A 16089-nucleotide genomic window follows, 5' to 3' on the forward strand; every position below is an offset into this window, starting at 1 on the left:
TTACAAGTATGGTTATCATTAAAAACAGATGTATACCCATCTCTTAAATTCCAGTATTTATTTAGCTTATCAGCATTAAAAATATCATACTGCAGTCTGCAAATGCAATGGGAGGTTGAAACCGCTGGCATCAATGTAGATATGCCATTGTGTATACTTGTTTTTCCTACATGGAAGTCACAATAGAGCATGAAGTAGCCTTCTGTCAGGGCAGAGTGTCATGCTAATACCGTAGATTATTATCTTTAAAAGCATCTGTTTGCAGTTTGAAGAAAGACTGACAGAAGCCAAAATAATTTTGCTTCTTAGAACTGCAAGTAGCTTTAAGTCATTCTTTGTTAGCATAAATCAAGATCACTCTCTTTATGAAAGCTTATATCTCCTGAGATCAAATGATGCAGAGAATTCTTGGTGGCTACTGCTAAATCATGGCTGAATACTGCTTCCTGAGCAGCATTCATTCTCTTCATCCCTAGAAGCATATCTTACTTGCTTTCCTATATTCTGATACCTAGCTACAGCTAGACTGTCAGAAGACCATTCTCATTTTCAGTTTTCACCAAGAACTCCTTTCAAATGTATGTTGGATCCTAGAAGTAAGAGCAATCCTAAATCTTAGAAGTAAGAGCAGCTTTGAGGTTCAGGAAAAAAAATAAAGCAATGCCAAGTTTCATAAGAAGAAACAGCTTTATTAGCCAAGTCTAAGCAGCCTATTTCCATGGTCATAAGTGAATGCTGCATAATCCCCCCCCCCCAAACACACATTACACTAATAAGATGCAGAGGGAACAGCAGATTAAAAGAGATGCCTTCTAAGTTACACTACTTAGAAAAATTTTACTCAAAGATTTTTAAATACAATCTTTAAACTCAACAGGTTTTGTTTCACTGAAGCTTCAGCTTAACTACAAAACCAAGTAACTATTTTTTAAAAAATAAAAATATCTTTACAAAGTTTTGCTTTTTAATATAAACTACTTTAACTCTTATTCTAGACAATGTTAGAATATGCAAATAAACTGGCAAACTGATCTGAATGCAGAGATCCCTGATTTTGACAGTGTATTGTGTAGTAGACATGTCCTGGGATGTTGCATTCATTTCCATTCTCCTAAGGATTGCAAATAAGAAGTTAAATTAATATTCTGATTTGAATTAAACTCTTAGCAACATAGTGGGAAAAGATGGAAAAACAGGAAGATGTATTACTACACATACCTGTCTACAATAACTTTCTTCCAGAACATTAACCATAAGGAAATTTACTCTTTCTAATTCAGAACTCATATTACTTTTACATTCAGGAGAAAAAATACTGTCATTTTTGTCCTGCAAGACACTAGGATGAGCATAAGGCCCTGAGACGTAGACTGGTAGAATGATTAAGAGAATTCTTATCCTCCAGTAGCTTTACATACTCTGTATTCAAGTTCTAGACAGAAAAACTGGTGGATTACTATAACATCAGACTACTTTAAGAAGAGTAAATTGTATTCTATGCAGACTCCGTAAAAGGCTTGTGCAAAGGACAAGTTCCCTAGTATCCTACTAGCCTTCAGAAGTAGTATATTGGATTTTTGTTTGTACTGCTGCAATCCACTGTTCTTTCTGGAATACTGTAATCATGGGACAAGGAAGCCTGAAAACAGCACAACCAACTACCTGGGAGCCTGAGAGGAGGAAGTGGCAAAAATGATGGAAATCGACCTTGGACCTAAGCCAATATAGCAAGATATAAAATTTCAGAGAGAAGACCACAGAATTCAAGTCTTTGAATTTTGACTAGCTTTTACTATTTAGACTTTTTCGGGCGGTGGAAAAGCAAGCTTTAAAAAAAACACTCGCAAACAAATGGCACATGGACAAAACCATTCACATAGTGCAGTTCACAAGGACATCCATTAGTTAGCAAGCTCCTGAAAACTCCTCAATTGCCCAGAGGAGCTATCCATCCTGAAGCTCAAGTTGAGCAAGCTGAAGTTAAATATATATTTTCTGTCATTATTCACATGTTTCCTGAAATAATCTGAAAGGGAAGGCAAACTAAATGGCAAGCTATCTCCACTCTCTGTAAGAGATAAAACTCCATTAAAAATTCAGCCGAAACTGTATACTTTTAAGATAGCAACAGCCTCAGAAAATTAATGATCTGACTTAAAAAATCATGCACACACACACACTCTCTATATAGCCACACATACACATTCCATGTCTAATGTAAGTGATTTTGTGTGCCGTAGATTTAAGATATGGCCATTTTCAAAGCCACCTTTACCCTGTAGCAAAAGATAAAGTTTACAGAGTTGATATAGATATTAAAGTTTACAGGTGAGTAAAGCAGAATCTTAATGGGGGAAATAAGTTATTTGATGGGTAAGAAGTAAGTGTTTAAAAAGCAAAGGTTCATTAATGGAGGAAAAGCATGGATTCTTTTGTTCCACAGGGGATCAAAGTCTGAAAGGGGCAACAATGCCCATCCAAATTACTGGAAACGCATGCAGAGTGCAATAGCTGAATCACAGTCAATAAAATTCATTAACCAAATGGTTACCCAATCAAAATCCCAGTGGCTTTTCTACAGACATCATCCATCTGACCTGATATTCAGACGTTCATCCAAAACTATTGGTAAAAAGATGGAAGGCAGGTAGCTTGTAGGGAAAAGGAGGCATGAAAAGAGTTGTCTACTTAGCTGCCTAGAGTGAGCTATAAAGATAAGTCCCCCTCATTTGATTGTGTTCTACAAAAACACCGAAGCAATAGTTTCGAACACATTTTTACAAAATCATTTACCACATGACTGAATTTTTTAAAACATACGCAATAAGGCTCTGTAATCAGAAACTCAAATTACGGTTTTTGACAACATACACGAAGCTGTTTCAAACAGAGGTGCTTAGTAAAGTATGAGCATCATAAGTCATGTTGACCATATGTATGCCATCCTGTTAACTTCAAAAGAAAACCGTCTAGAAACAACTGGTTATGGAAATATTCTCTATAAAATGAGTCCTCTCCTTGTTTGCTTAGAAGAAGTCCATTGCAGTTGGTCTTTTCTTAGATGGCACTAAAATGGATTTCTTTATTTGAGATGTTTCAGCAGGAGAGCCAGAAACTGACTTCAGCACTCCGTGGGGTGGTTTTTGCTTGGGATTGAAAGCCACACGTGAAGCTCCCTGTGGGCTGACTAAGATACTTTTGTCTGTCTTCTTAAATTCTGTCAAATATTAAAAAGCAAAAAGCTTAACCAAGGCTTGCACATCCCTAAGTGTTAGCACATTTTTAAGGGCACCAGAGCTATCCACTTGAAGGGGACCCAAACAGATTTTCAACAACTGTGGGTTCAGTTTCTTGTTTGGGTGAAATGGAGAATCATCCTGAATATTTCAGCTTTTAATAGATTCTTTATCTGCTGGTAACAGGACTGCTAGCATGACACTCTATATTTATTTTAGGCTAGGGTCAAGTGGAGCCCTCACTTCTACATGTAATATTAGTTCAGCACTCAAGAACAGAGTATAATCTAGAAATAAAGCCTGCTCTTCCATTGAGGTGATGGCAATTCCAACAGGACTGAAGTTTTGCCCTCACCTCCACATTGCCTCAGATGGCAGCCATCTTACTTTCTCTCTTATAACTGTGTTCTACACCAGTACACAAAACTTGAAGCAATTATTACATTTTCACACAACTGCTGCTGAATAACTAAACCTTATTCTATTTAATTGGCCTGATTTCAGAGAAGCAACAAAGTGAAGGCACTCACCAGCTGTCATGTTTTTATTCAGTCCAAACGTTACCTTTTTGGAACTGGAAGACTGCAGCTTGGTTAACTACAAAAAAAGAGATGAAGACAATATTTTATATGGTTAGCCTTGACACTGGGTCAACATCTGCGAAATGAAATGCTTAAATGAAATTCATGGAGGGGTGTATTTGTTCTAAGAAAAAGATAGCACATTTCTAAGGCTCACCACTGGTTTCTGACTAGGCTTATAGGAGCCAGTGTTGTGTCTAGACCAGCCAGAAGATACTGATGAACTAACAATTCCACTGTTTTTAAAGGATGGTAGATTAAACTGAAAAGTCTAAAACAAGGTTCCAAAACTGGCAATTCACTTGTAGAAAAGCAAACTTCTGTGTGCTGCTAATCCTGCTCTTGAACTCTAACACAAACAAATTAACCATTATTCTTCTTGTGCTGGATGGGCCACTAGCATTTTCCTGCAACTAGGAACACAGCTACAGACCTTGTAGGGAGCAAGAGAGGCCTGACCTCACAGGAGTGCTCTGAAATAACTGCATTATGGTAACAGTTACTATATCTGTAAGTGTTGCTATGAGCTCTGAGGGGATGTTGCCCTTCCGACAGCACATTAAACACCTGTAAAACCTGGCAATTTCAGCATGAATGAATGATTTCATGTAGGCCAAGTGATTATATATACCAGCATTTACCAAATGACAGAGGACCGTAACAGAGGGATGGCCACAGCCAGTAACATAAAATCCTTCTCCTAGCTAAAAGAGCATTGCACTAAAAGGGCTATTTCTCCATTCTGGCCTTTTGTGGCAAACTGTTATTAGCAACTTTGTACCTGCATGGAAGTAATGCTTCCTTTTGCTTTTCTAAAGAATACTGGTTTTGGCAGAGTTGTCTTCTCAAATTTCACATAGTCATTCCCAGCCTTGGTCTTCTTTTTCTGTAACATGATGGGACTGCCAACGGGTTCCTGTAGGCGTAGGGAGTTAAAAGAGCAGCTGAACACACACAGACACGGAGCATAACAGACAAGACTCAGAGTGATATGAGTAAATTGTATTCTATGCAGACTCCATAAAATGCTTGTGCAAAGGACAAGTTCCCTAGTATCCTACTAGTCTTCTGAAGTAGTATATTGGATTTCTTGTTTGTACTGCTGCAATCCACTGTTCTTCCTGGAATATTGTAATCATGGGACAAGGAAGCCTGAAAACAGCATAACCAGCTACTACATTAGAATTATATGGCAAAATGAGTGTGCAGTGAAGGTATAAGAATAGTGATTTTAACACCAAAATGCAAGGTTGATGTTCTTATTAATGTTTCTAAGAACAGTGTTTTGACTTAATTATTTAACTGAAGGATTTACAGTACAGTCTTTAGCAACGTTACACCCGTCTACATCCATAAAAATCAATGGTACAGTTAGGCAGCCCTTAGGGTCCCAAAATCACATTACTATGTAAACGTACTCAACATATTAGTTGAGAAGTGCATGCTGCCATTCTTCATTGTCAAACATGATTTCCCCTTCAAAGAGTATTAAATTAGGCAATGTTGCCAAGAAATGGTCAATGAAAAAATTGCCGTTGACTCCTAACAGAAAGTTAATTATTGAAAACTGATATTGTCATCAAGATAATCTTGTGGCGGAAATTATTATGGTCCATTTGAATGACCAGCCAGGGAACTGGGGGAATTACATTTTATCATCAGATAGCCTTTATTGGCATGTATAGATACATACTATAGAAGGTTGACCAGATTACAAATCAGGAGAGTACAGAGTCCATACAAAGTAAGATTAGAAGTACAAAATAAAAAGTATTGTCAGCTGTAAATGTAGATTAACAATTAACATGGAAAAGGCCTTACTAATTGGCTATATTCTTTAATTCAAAAGTAGAAGAAAAGTAACCATGAAATATATACTAAGTAAATATCCATATAATTATAGCTTCTAAGACCACATACTGCAAAGTCTTGAGTCACTGATCTCCTCTAACAGCTTGACTACAAGCTCTCTATTGTACCAGGCCCAAAATAGAGACATACTAGAATTTATTTAAAATGCTAGTTAGTGGATTTGAAGTATTTTTTCAAAACAGTGACAAGTTCTGCACATTTTAAAAACAAATATATTAACACTGAAAATAGGAGACTTAGCTCACACAAGTTGAGGGACACAGCTTCAAAGCCCTTTCATTCAGTGAGTGTTCAAAAGCTCTATTGACATTTTTAGCCCCAGCACTGGCACAGGCTGTCAGGGATAAGAGATGAAACTACTCACATACTACACATACCTGTCTACAATAACTTTCTTCCAGAACATTAACCATAAGGAAATTTACTCTTTCTAATTCAGAATTCATATTACTTTTACATTCAGGAGAAAAAATACTGTCATTTTTGTCCTGAAGACACTGTGTTTTATTATTAACCACCATCACCACCACCTTTCAGCATATGAACCAGTCACAAATAATATACTGGATGACTACTTAGAAAAAAGTGTTACCAACTATGAAAAAACTCTTGAGGCAAAAGAGTTACTAACAATGCCGGGGGGGGGGGAGACAGTGGTGAGGGGATAAATACAAGTGTGAGCATGTTAAAGGCAACAGAAAAATTATGAGAGACTCTGCTTACGCTGGTTTTGCACTTCTCGTTTTTATCTTCAAGTCCATTTTCTTCTACAGCACTCAGGATTTCCTTGATTTTCCTTTTCTTTTTCAATCTGACTATTTTCGTCTTTGAGCCTCTTGTCTTTTCTAGAATCCCCAATTTTTGTTTTTTCCTCAATTTAACTTTTTGGTACATGGGGGATGTCAATTCTGTACAACTTTCCTTCTCTGGTTGCTTAACAGCCTCTTCAGAAAAACCATTTCCAGTAATGATCCTGAAATCCTTTTTCCGTTTCTTCTTAGTCACTTTATTAATAAGATCTACAGATACACAGTGGTCAAGAGTCCCTTCTGTAATAGTAGGGACTTGCCCATTTTGATGGACAGCTTCTACAGGAACTTTCTGCAAGGTGCCACTTTTCTTCTTTGGTTTTTTCTTTTTACTGCTTACCAAACATGTTAATGTCTTCTTTGATGAGCTGCTACTAAGTCTTCCCACAGGATGAGCTGCAGAGACATCTTCACTTGCCTTTGTATCTAAAGACTTCTTTTGCCTTTTGTTCATATTTGCTGATTCATTGTCCTGCTTTAGCTCTTTGGATCCTTCTAATATGACTGGCTCTTTTTGTTGACTTCCAGTAGCAGTGAGCATGTCAGTACTTTGACTCAATTTCCTCTTTCTCTTCTTTCTCTTCTTTCGCAATCCTGTGTTGCCACCATTGCCAACCTTGTGTTCCATGTCAATTTTTCTGTTTCCAGCATTATCTATCAAGGCAAGGTACATGGCTTTAAATAGAAAGAAAGAGCAACTAGCACAGTCTTACACCTATCAATGGCAGTTCAGAAAGTGGTTCAGAAATGGCAGTTCAGAAAGTGTTTTAAATGGAAGGGGGAGATTGGTATCAAGAGATAGATGCTGCTGTTAAGTCATAAAAATGTAAGAAGAGCCCTGTTGGATAAGAGCAATGGTCCATCAAGTCCAGCATCCCGTCTCACACAGTGGCCAACTAGTTCCTCTGGAGGGCCAACAACAGGGCATAAAGGTTGAGGCCTTCCCCTGATGTTGCCTCCTGGCACTGAGATTCAGAGTTAGTGCCTCAGAATGTGGAGTTTCCCTCAGTCACCATGTCTAGTAGCTATTAACAGACATCCTCCATGAATCAATTTAATCCCCCTTTAAAGCTGTTTATTCCTGTGCCCAACACTACATCCTCTGGCAGTGAATGCCACATTTTAATTATTCTTTGCATAAAGCAGTTTTTTCTTTTGTCCGTCCAGAACCCAGTGCCCATCAGTTTATACTGGATGCCATTGAGTTCTAGTATCCTTTTTGAGCATCTGTCTGAGGTACTGCCCCCTTGAGGAAGCCATTTAAATGACCCTAGCAGGGCATGTTGCTATTAGATAGTATTTTAACTGTCAAGATACCCCCAAAGCCTTCCTGATCTTGGTATAGGTATGTTAGAAGCTTGGCTTCTAACAGGCTAAACCACCAGATGGTCACAACAGAAAACCCTAACTACAAGTTCCACTCCATAGCAACACAGCAAAATATTTCCAGTGAAGAACCTCTATAATGGTAGTAAACGCAACAAGAACTGGCCAGCACATTAAAAAAGTGAAATTCAAAGGTTAGGATCCTAAAACTCCTTTCTGCTGACATCCCTCTTTGCCTGATCTATAGTGAACTCCTCTCACACTAAACATTTTTAGTCTTCTTAAAAGATACTGATCTCGCTGAAGTGGCTAGTGCCAGTGGAATGTGAACTTTGCAATGGAGGAGCACCTCTGCAACGGGCAGAGAGGACTGTAAGCAGAAAGAACGTATAGGATCTAAACTCAAGTAAACAGATTGGATAGGATGCTACAAGCTGCTCTCTTCCCCACCTTCTTTTTCCAGCTTGGTTTTATCTAAAGGTTTGCCAGATTTTCTCTTCCACTTCCTCCTGCTGAAGGTATCATCATCTTCATCCGTAGAAACATCTTCAGGAAAGTCATCTTGGGGAAAAGTCCCTGATGTGCAAAAGTATTGGAATGAGACATACCACAGCCAGATATTTTGACCTTCCACCCACTCAGCGTTCACAACATATAGTCTAGTAGCTTTCTCCATTTGAAACATCCTTTTCATTTAGATATTAAGAAAAGGGGACCATTTCAAATTTGCCCAAATTCTGAAACAATCAGGTAAGGATTCTATTCCTTTTGAGGTAAGAAACTCAAGCAAAAGTCCTTCAGACGTGCTTCCAAGGACACACATTTTTTTCTCATACATTAATATATAGTTGTCAGCAAAATAAAAAAAAAGCAAAGTGATGCTGGAGCCTCACACTGACACAAAGCATTCCTGGCTTCTCAACAGTTAACTTGAATGGTAACAGGCCTGGTCTATTCTAATTCGTCTTTGGACCCATCACCTTCAAGGCCAAAGTGGTTAGTTTCTCCTGAGAATCTGCTGTTGTGTGATGGGGGGAGGGAACAAAGGGTGATGAGGTAATCTTCTAGAGGTTTCTCTTGGAGATGTGTTCTGACTGGATATTATCATTGCCTGATGTGCAGGGCCCCAAAACTATAATTAAGTGAAGCTCTAAGGAAGACTAACTAGGTTGGATTCTGATGAACTAGGGGCCTGAGCTATGACACACAATTGCTAGTAACAGAGGACACCTGAGCTGTGGCCTTTGATTCTGAAATTTAAGGTTTGTGCCATCTAATGTAGGTTCTGAAAAATGTTAAGACAGTTAAGCTAGTGTTTTCATGCTGAATGATCATAACGTGTTGCATGTTTACTTTACAGAAATTTCTTAAAATTTCATTTTTTTTTTTAATAAGTAAAAAATCTGGTTTCTTGTGTGCAACAGACCTGGGGACCCACGGGGTTCCACTTTGGTCTCCTTGACATGGGAGCAGCTTAAGAGGATCAGGGCATTTGTACACAGGTAAACTGAATGGCAATGCATTCTCTGGATAAGCAGAGTGTTTATTATTTATGTGAGTCAGGATGGATGAGTTATGCCAGATGGCAGCAGCAGAATTACCAAATGCCTTGAGCAGTGCTACGGAGATGGAGGTTATCTTGGATCAAGAATCAGACATAAGGGCTAGCGCTAGGAAGTGTCTGGAAGAGAACGACTCTAGCTCACAAGCATCAGTGGCATGATGAGGAAGAAGAGCTGGGTTGGGGAGCCACAGCGAGAGAATGTGAAGCAAAGAGAATGTAAACACTTCCAGCAGATTGGAGGATGAGAAGTGCTTGGAAGATTTATTGGCCTCCAAGAGGGTCAAAGTAGGGATGGGCATGAAACCAAAAATTCTGGTTTGGGTGGTTTCTGAACTGAACCAGCTGTTGCTGGGAGAAAAGGGGAGGCGGAAATGCCTGGGAACAGTGAAATGACTGGCAGTCATTTAACCCACCTGTTTCACTTTCCCCTACTCTGAAGCAGGACGGAGTAAAATTGGTTTAATGGCTTCCAGTCATTTAAGAACAAAAAGGGGGGGACTTAACCCCCCAAAATGGATGGATGGATCTATCTATCTAACCTTAATATAGTCTCAACTTAGATTTAAAACATACAGTACACTCACAAAAAGATCTTAAATGACCCCAACCAGAAGCGTTTTGGCCATATGGCCTTCTCCAGTGGTCAAGCATAACAACTACATAATGGTTCCGGACAATGCAAAAATATTACAATAATAAATCAATGTAGGATCAAGTTGGAACTGTATTAATATAAGTGACTTAAGGCAGAGATATGTTAGAGAAGCCGCAACTTAATTCACCTTCTGCCTAAGTCAGGTACACATTTCCTGAATGGTAGTTCAAATGTGTACCTTTCTGATTTTGGTCAAAGAAAATCAATCCAAAGTGCAGCATGGAACCAATGTGGCATAGTAATTATAGTGCACTATAATGTCATAGAACTCCTGAGCTTTGGCCTTTGGATCTGAAATTTACGGTTTGTGCTGTCTACTACAGGTTCTGAAAAGCATTAAACAATTAATCTAGTTTTCTTGTTTTCCTCCTGTATGATCATAGAATAATGTGTTGCATGTAGAATAATTCTTTATTTGACAGAAATTTAATAAACTTCATTAAAATATGCATTTTTAAAATAAGTAAAAGGCCTGGTTATTTGTGTGCAACAGACCTTGGGACCCACGGGGTTCCACTTTGGACTCCTTGACACTCACCTTCTGCAAGGTCCTGGAACCTGGGAAAACAGGTGAAAAAGAAGTTTTTATTTCCATTATCTGCCCACAAATGGAAGGAGCACAAACACTTGCATTTGCATTCATTCTATTAAAAGACTGCCAAGATAAATCGGGAAAGGGTAGGAATGCTAATGGTCAATATCATGGATGGAAAGGATAAGGTATTCTGGCAAAACAGATTCTCAAGAGTGTATTTTCATATCACTTACTTTTTAACCAGTTTGTAGAGACGTTTTCTATTTAAAGGTGCTGTGTGTTTTCCACTGCCTAATTCAAACAGCATGTCGGCAATGCTTTTATAATCAAACTATCAAATAAAAAAAACAAAACAAAAATGTTATGGCTCTCTAGATCAAGTAAACCTGAGCATTTGCCCAAAGTTTCTCAAACTTGAATATAGAAGTATTCCAGATAAGACAACACAAAAACTGAATAAGGCAGTTTCTGATGAAGGAAGTTATGCAGATTTTAAACAATAAAATATTAAATCATACTGCTAAATAAGCCATATAAAATGAGACACTAAGAATACAATCATTACCTGATCTTTTTTTTAAAAAAAATCTATTAAATTTATCAGACCACAAATCTCACTTTCACACCCTGAAAATGAACAGTTAACTTCTCCACTGTGCCTCGTCCCACTTGGATTTGCACCAGGGTAGTGTTTTCTCAGCGCTTTCTAATTTTTTGGCAAACCAAGGAAGATAAGTTTTTTATACCATTTTTTTATCCTTGAAAAGTCTCTAATAATAATAATACTTTTTATTTATATCCCGCCCTCCCCGCACAAGCAGGCTCAGGGCGGCTCACAACGTATAAATGCAATACAATAAAATCATACATAGCAATAAAATCATCATAAATCAATTTACAAATTACATTAAAATTAACATTAAGGTGCTATAATAGGTCTTTCATAAGTTCAGTGGGAAAAACATATACAGCAACACTATCTTAGCTCGGTATAGGTGAAGGCTATTTTGAAGAGGTAGGTCTTACAGGCCCTGCGGAATTGGTCTAAACATCGCAGGGCCCGTACCTCCTCCGGGAGTTGATTCCACAGCAGTGGGGCCGCAATGGAGAAGGCCCGATCCCGGGTGGTCTTCAATCTGGCCCCCCTTGGCCCAGGGATATTCAGCTGGTGCTTTCCAGCTGACCTCAGCGCTCTCTGGGGCTCATATGGGGAGAGACGGTCCCTCAGGTAGGCGGGCCCTCGGCCATATAGGGCTTTAAAGGTCATGACCAGCACCTTGTAACGGACTCGGTACACCACTGGCAGCCAGTGCAGTCCGCACAGCCCTGGCTGCATGTGCTCCCATCTTGGGAGCCCCAATAGCAACCTAGCCGCCGCGTTCTGCACCAGCTGCAACCGCCGAGTTCGGCACAAGGGCAGCCCCATGTAGAGGGCGTTGCAGTAATCCAGTCTCAAGGTGACCGTAGCATGAATCACCGTTGCCAGGTCCCGGCGCTCCAGGAAGGGGGCCAGCTACTTTGCCCGCCGGAGATGAAAAAACGCGGACTTGGCAGTGGCTGCTATCTGTGCCTCCATTGATAATGAAGGCTCCAGAAGAACCCCCAAGCTCTTGACCCTGTGGGCCGCTTTCAGCGGCACACCGTCAAGAGCTGGCAAGGAGATTTCCCTTCCCGGGGCACTGCGACCCAAGCAAAGGACCTCCGTCTTCATTGGATTCAACTTCAGCCCACTCAGCCTGAGCCAACCAGCCACGGCCTGCAATGCTAGGTCCAGGTTTTCTGGGAGGCAGTCAGGTCGGCCGTCCATTAATAGATAGAGCTGGGTGTCATCTGCATATTGATGGCACCCGAGCCTAAACCTCCGAGCAATCTGGGCAAGGGGGCGCATGTAGATGTTAAACAACATCGGAGAGAGAACTGCCCCTTGTGGCACTCCACACACACAGCTCTCCCCCAATTGCCACCCTTTGTCCCTGACCATCGAGGAAGGAGGAGAGCCACTGTAAGGCCGACCCCCTAATCCCTGCGTCGGCGAGCCGGCGGGCCAGTAACCGATGGTCGACCGTGTCGAACGCAGCCGACAGGTCTAACAACATCAGCACCGCCACGCCGCCTCGATCCAGATGCCGCTGGAGGATGTGGATACACAACACATCTAGTTATCCTGAACAGAAAGATGTTGTACCTTGACATCAGTGGCTATTAGTCACAGCTTTCTGTTGAAACTCTCTGTCTGAGGCAAGTGATGCTCTGTATTCTTGGTGCTTGGGAGGGGCAACAGTGTGAGGACTTCTAGTGTCCTGGACCTCCTGATGGCACCTGGGGTTTTTGGCCACTGTGTGACACAGAGTATTGGACTGGATGGGCCACTGGCCTGATCCAACATGGCTTCTCTTATGTTCTTATTGTGTGTTATCGTTTTACATTTACCACATTTTTTCCTATTCCACACATCTGAAATAGTGCATCTGTCCAGTTCCTATAACATATGTACCACTTCACCACCAGCTCAAGTCCCCACCTGCACTCCAGGTCTGAAGTAACAGTCCCACATGGACTTGTGACTCTGCTGATCATGCCTTCCAAGTAACCAGAGCAGAGTCAAGAGCCATGCTTTAGGAAATCTAGAGACTTGATGGTTTACAGACCAAAAATCAGGAACACATGCAAGACCTGTGCAAAAGATATAGGTTTTCTATGTCCTCCAGTTTGAATGACACTGTATTATTTGATACATTATTTGAATGTATCAAATAATACAGTAACAGGCCTTTTCACTAAAGAAGCAGGTCACTGGGCTACTTCAGTATTATCTGTAAGAGTTCAAATTAAAAGAGAGTAGATCATGTAGATCAGAAGAAACCACTGGTGTATGAGCCTTTCATAAGCAGGCACCTTGACAAAGAGGACACCTACCTGAAGGACAGGACCAATGTTATCATCTGCAGCTTCTAACAGGTTTTCTTCTGCTTCACCATCTAGTGAAAGTTTGTTTGGCAAGCTCCGGTCTGCGCAGTACAGGATAAACACACTTAAGAATCATTTGGAAAGAACTGGGCAAGGAACAAAAGAGCCTTTGCACTCTCAGCCCAGCACAAGATGAGAGGCTGATATTTTCCTCCCTCCATTCTTTCAAAAAGTTTACCTTGTAACCAGCATGATCCTTAAAGGGCAAGGTGAGGGAATGAATTTCCCCTTCCAAAGGCCTGAGGGGCAAACAGCTTCTCATCCTGCCTCACTGCTTTTGTCTCAGACTGGCAACCTCAGATGAGCAACCTATCCTGCCTCTCTCCTGAAGGAAAGGATATGTCCCTAGTATTGGAGGGACTCTGCTGTTAAGAATTTTGTCAGGTACTTTTGAACACAGCCTAGGGAGATAGAAGGCTTGGTTCTTATCCACAAATGTGAATTGCTAGAAAGGTTTCTCCTTGCAAGTAAAGAGCACCTGCAGATTTCCTCTCTATATAACGGGAGCTAAAACAGTGGAAAGCAGCCTGGAGCAAAGACATTTAGGAGTTAAACTGAATACTTTAAATTGTGCTTGGCAACAAAATATGAGCCCATGTGTACATCAGTTCATCCCCGATGAATAGCCTTCAAAGGAAACTTCAGACCAAGCCAAGCTAGGGGTTATAAGAAGAAGAGGAGATTGGATTTTACCCCACCCTTCACTGCCCGAAAGAGTCTTAGAGTGGATTACAATCTCTTTCCCCTCCCCACAATAGACACCCTATGAGGTAGGTGGAGCTGAGAGAGCTCTGACAGAAACTGCTCGAGAGGAACAGCTCTACGAGAACTTGTGACTGACTCAAGGTCACATCAACAGGTGCATGTGAAGGAGTGGTAAGGAGTGGTAAGAGTCCATGAATTTAACCACTACATCAAATTGTCTCTCAGAGTATGACTCATGGTAGCCACATGCTCACCTTTGGCCACAAGCTTATCTTCGTTGCTCCAGTCATCATCTTCTGACAGATCATCATCACTACCAGCTTTCAGTTCCCTCATTAAATCTTCTACAGCAAATGGGCACTGATCCACAATGGTTTCAAAGATACAACGGATTATGGCTTGCAGCAAGTGATGACTGAGTGGTTAGAGGGAAAAAAAGTATCATAAATATATACTTTTGGGACTTCCATTTAAATCCTTTGAAAGTCTACCTCCTAAAGATTATAAGAATTGCACTATGATTTGGAAAAGAAAACAATTCATTGCATGGATTCTAAAGAAAGTGCTATCAGAGTTTGATCCACCCAATAATTCTTTTGCTAATATCCCAGTGTTACCACTGCAGTACCCAGAGAATCAAGGAATAGCTTTCTTATTATCAGAAGATACAGTTCCCATAGCTACGCAGTGTTTTCATTTCAGGCACACAAAAGAAAGCTAGTCTTGCCTCTCAATAAGCATTCTACTCTCTCTTTTATGCTTCATTTTGCCCTGGGAATCCACTCAATTACCACCATGTTGCAGCAGCTAAACTGATTAGGACTGGACAGACCTGGGTTCAAATCTCCATTCAGCCATGAAGTCTACTAGGTGACCTTGGGCCTGTCCATTCGCTCACAGCTTAGCTAACAGAGTTGTGGTGAAGATGGAGAACAAGCTATGCTGCCCTAAGTTCTCTGAAGAAGGGCAGGATAAAAAGCAATATGTACCGCTTTTAAAACAATATAGACACCACTAACGTTCAAAGTCACTACAAGTAGTAAAATGCAGCTATTGAACATACTCCTTGGTCTTGGCAGCAGTTCTGCAGAAGGGTTCGATAAACTTGAGGTTTTGGTCTGCTGTGAGCTACAAAAATAAAACAAAACAATATACGATTAGGCAGTTCAGGTTCTTCCTAAACTGCTGTAATCTTCTACAAAGGGAGGAATCCTCGTGTTTCCAGCTGAGGATGGCCCTGGAGGTGCGGGGTGGCTGGCTGGAAACACAGGAGGAAAGTCAGCCACCCTGCACCTCTGGGTGCACCAGGAGGCATGGGTGTGTTTGTGCAGATCTTCCTCCTGTGTTTCCAGCTGGAAACACAGGAGAAAGATCTACCCCGCCCCCCTCATCCATTACTTAAGAGGTGGTTAACCATCCCTATTGAAAAATTATGTGGCTGATAATTGCCCTGTCTATAATATACCTTTTCTGGGCAAAGTGATTGAGAGATCAGTAGCAGACCAACTCTAAGTCTTCTCGGATAATTCAGCAACTCTAGACCCTTTTCAGTCTGGCTTCAGGCAGACAGACATGGATCTGCTTTAACTCATCATCACTGTCTGAGTGTAGATAAATCCTATAAGAGCAACAGAGTGGCTTGGCCCTTATCTGCAGCCTTCGATACAGCAGATCATGTCATTTTGTTGAGGTGCCTGAAGGCCAAAGCAGGTAACAGGGGATGTGCACTGAACGGGTTCAAATCATTCCTCATGGATCAGATTCAAAGTGTTGCTATTGGAACCAGTTGTCATTGGTGTGGGACCTATCTTGTGAGACTCAACAGGGCGCACTCCTTTC

The 16089-nt window shown here is 40.8% G+C and overlaps 1 protein-coding gene across 1 annotated transcript in view; it reads right to left on the reverse strand.

Annotated features, from left to right (window-relative positions):
* Nucleotides 1–668: 668 nt before the first annotated feature.
* The window catches only part of RRP1B (ribosomal RNA processing 1B), a 28065-nt gene continuing 12644 nt past the window's right edge, over nt 669–16089 (reverse strand). Inside the window, exons 7-16 of the mRNA XM_060234192.1 lie at nt 15314–15378; nt 14505–14665; nt 13495–13586; nt 10812–10909; nt 10582–10601; nt 8275–8400; nt 6413–7152; nt 4599–4733; nt 3767–3833; nt 669–3217 (exon numbers count right to left, since the gene is read on the reverse strand). Of these exons, the coding sequence (XP_060090175.1) occupies nt 3027–3217; nt 3767–3833; nt 4599–4733; nt 6413–7152; nt 8275–8400; nt 10582–10601; nt 10812–10909; nt 13495–13586; nt 14505–14665; nt 15314–15378 (1695 nt within the window). The 3' untranslated portion in view covers nt 669–3026. The remainder of the gene's footprint in view (nt 3218–3766; nt 3834–4598; nt 4734–6412; nt 7153–8274; nt 8401–10581; nt 10602–10811; nt 10910–13494; nt 13587–14504; nt 14666–15313; nt 15379–16089) is intronic.

The sequence above is a fragment of the Heteronotia binoei genome, chromosome 3, assembly GCF_032191835.1.
Source record: "Heteronotia binoei isolate CCM8104 ecotype False Entrance Well chromosome 3, APGP_CSIRO_Hbin_v1, whole genome shotgun sequence".
NCBI lineage: Eukaryota > Metazoa > Chordata > Lepidosauria > Squamata > Gekkonidae > Heteronotia > Heteronotia binoei.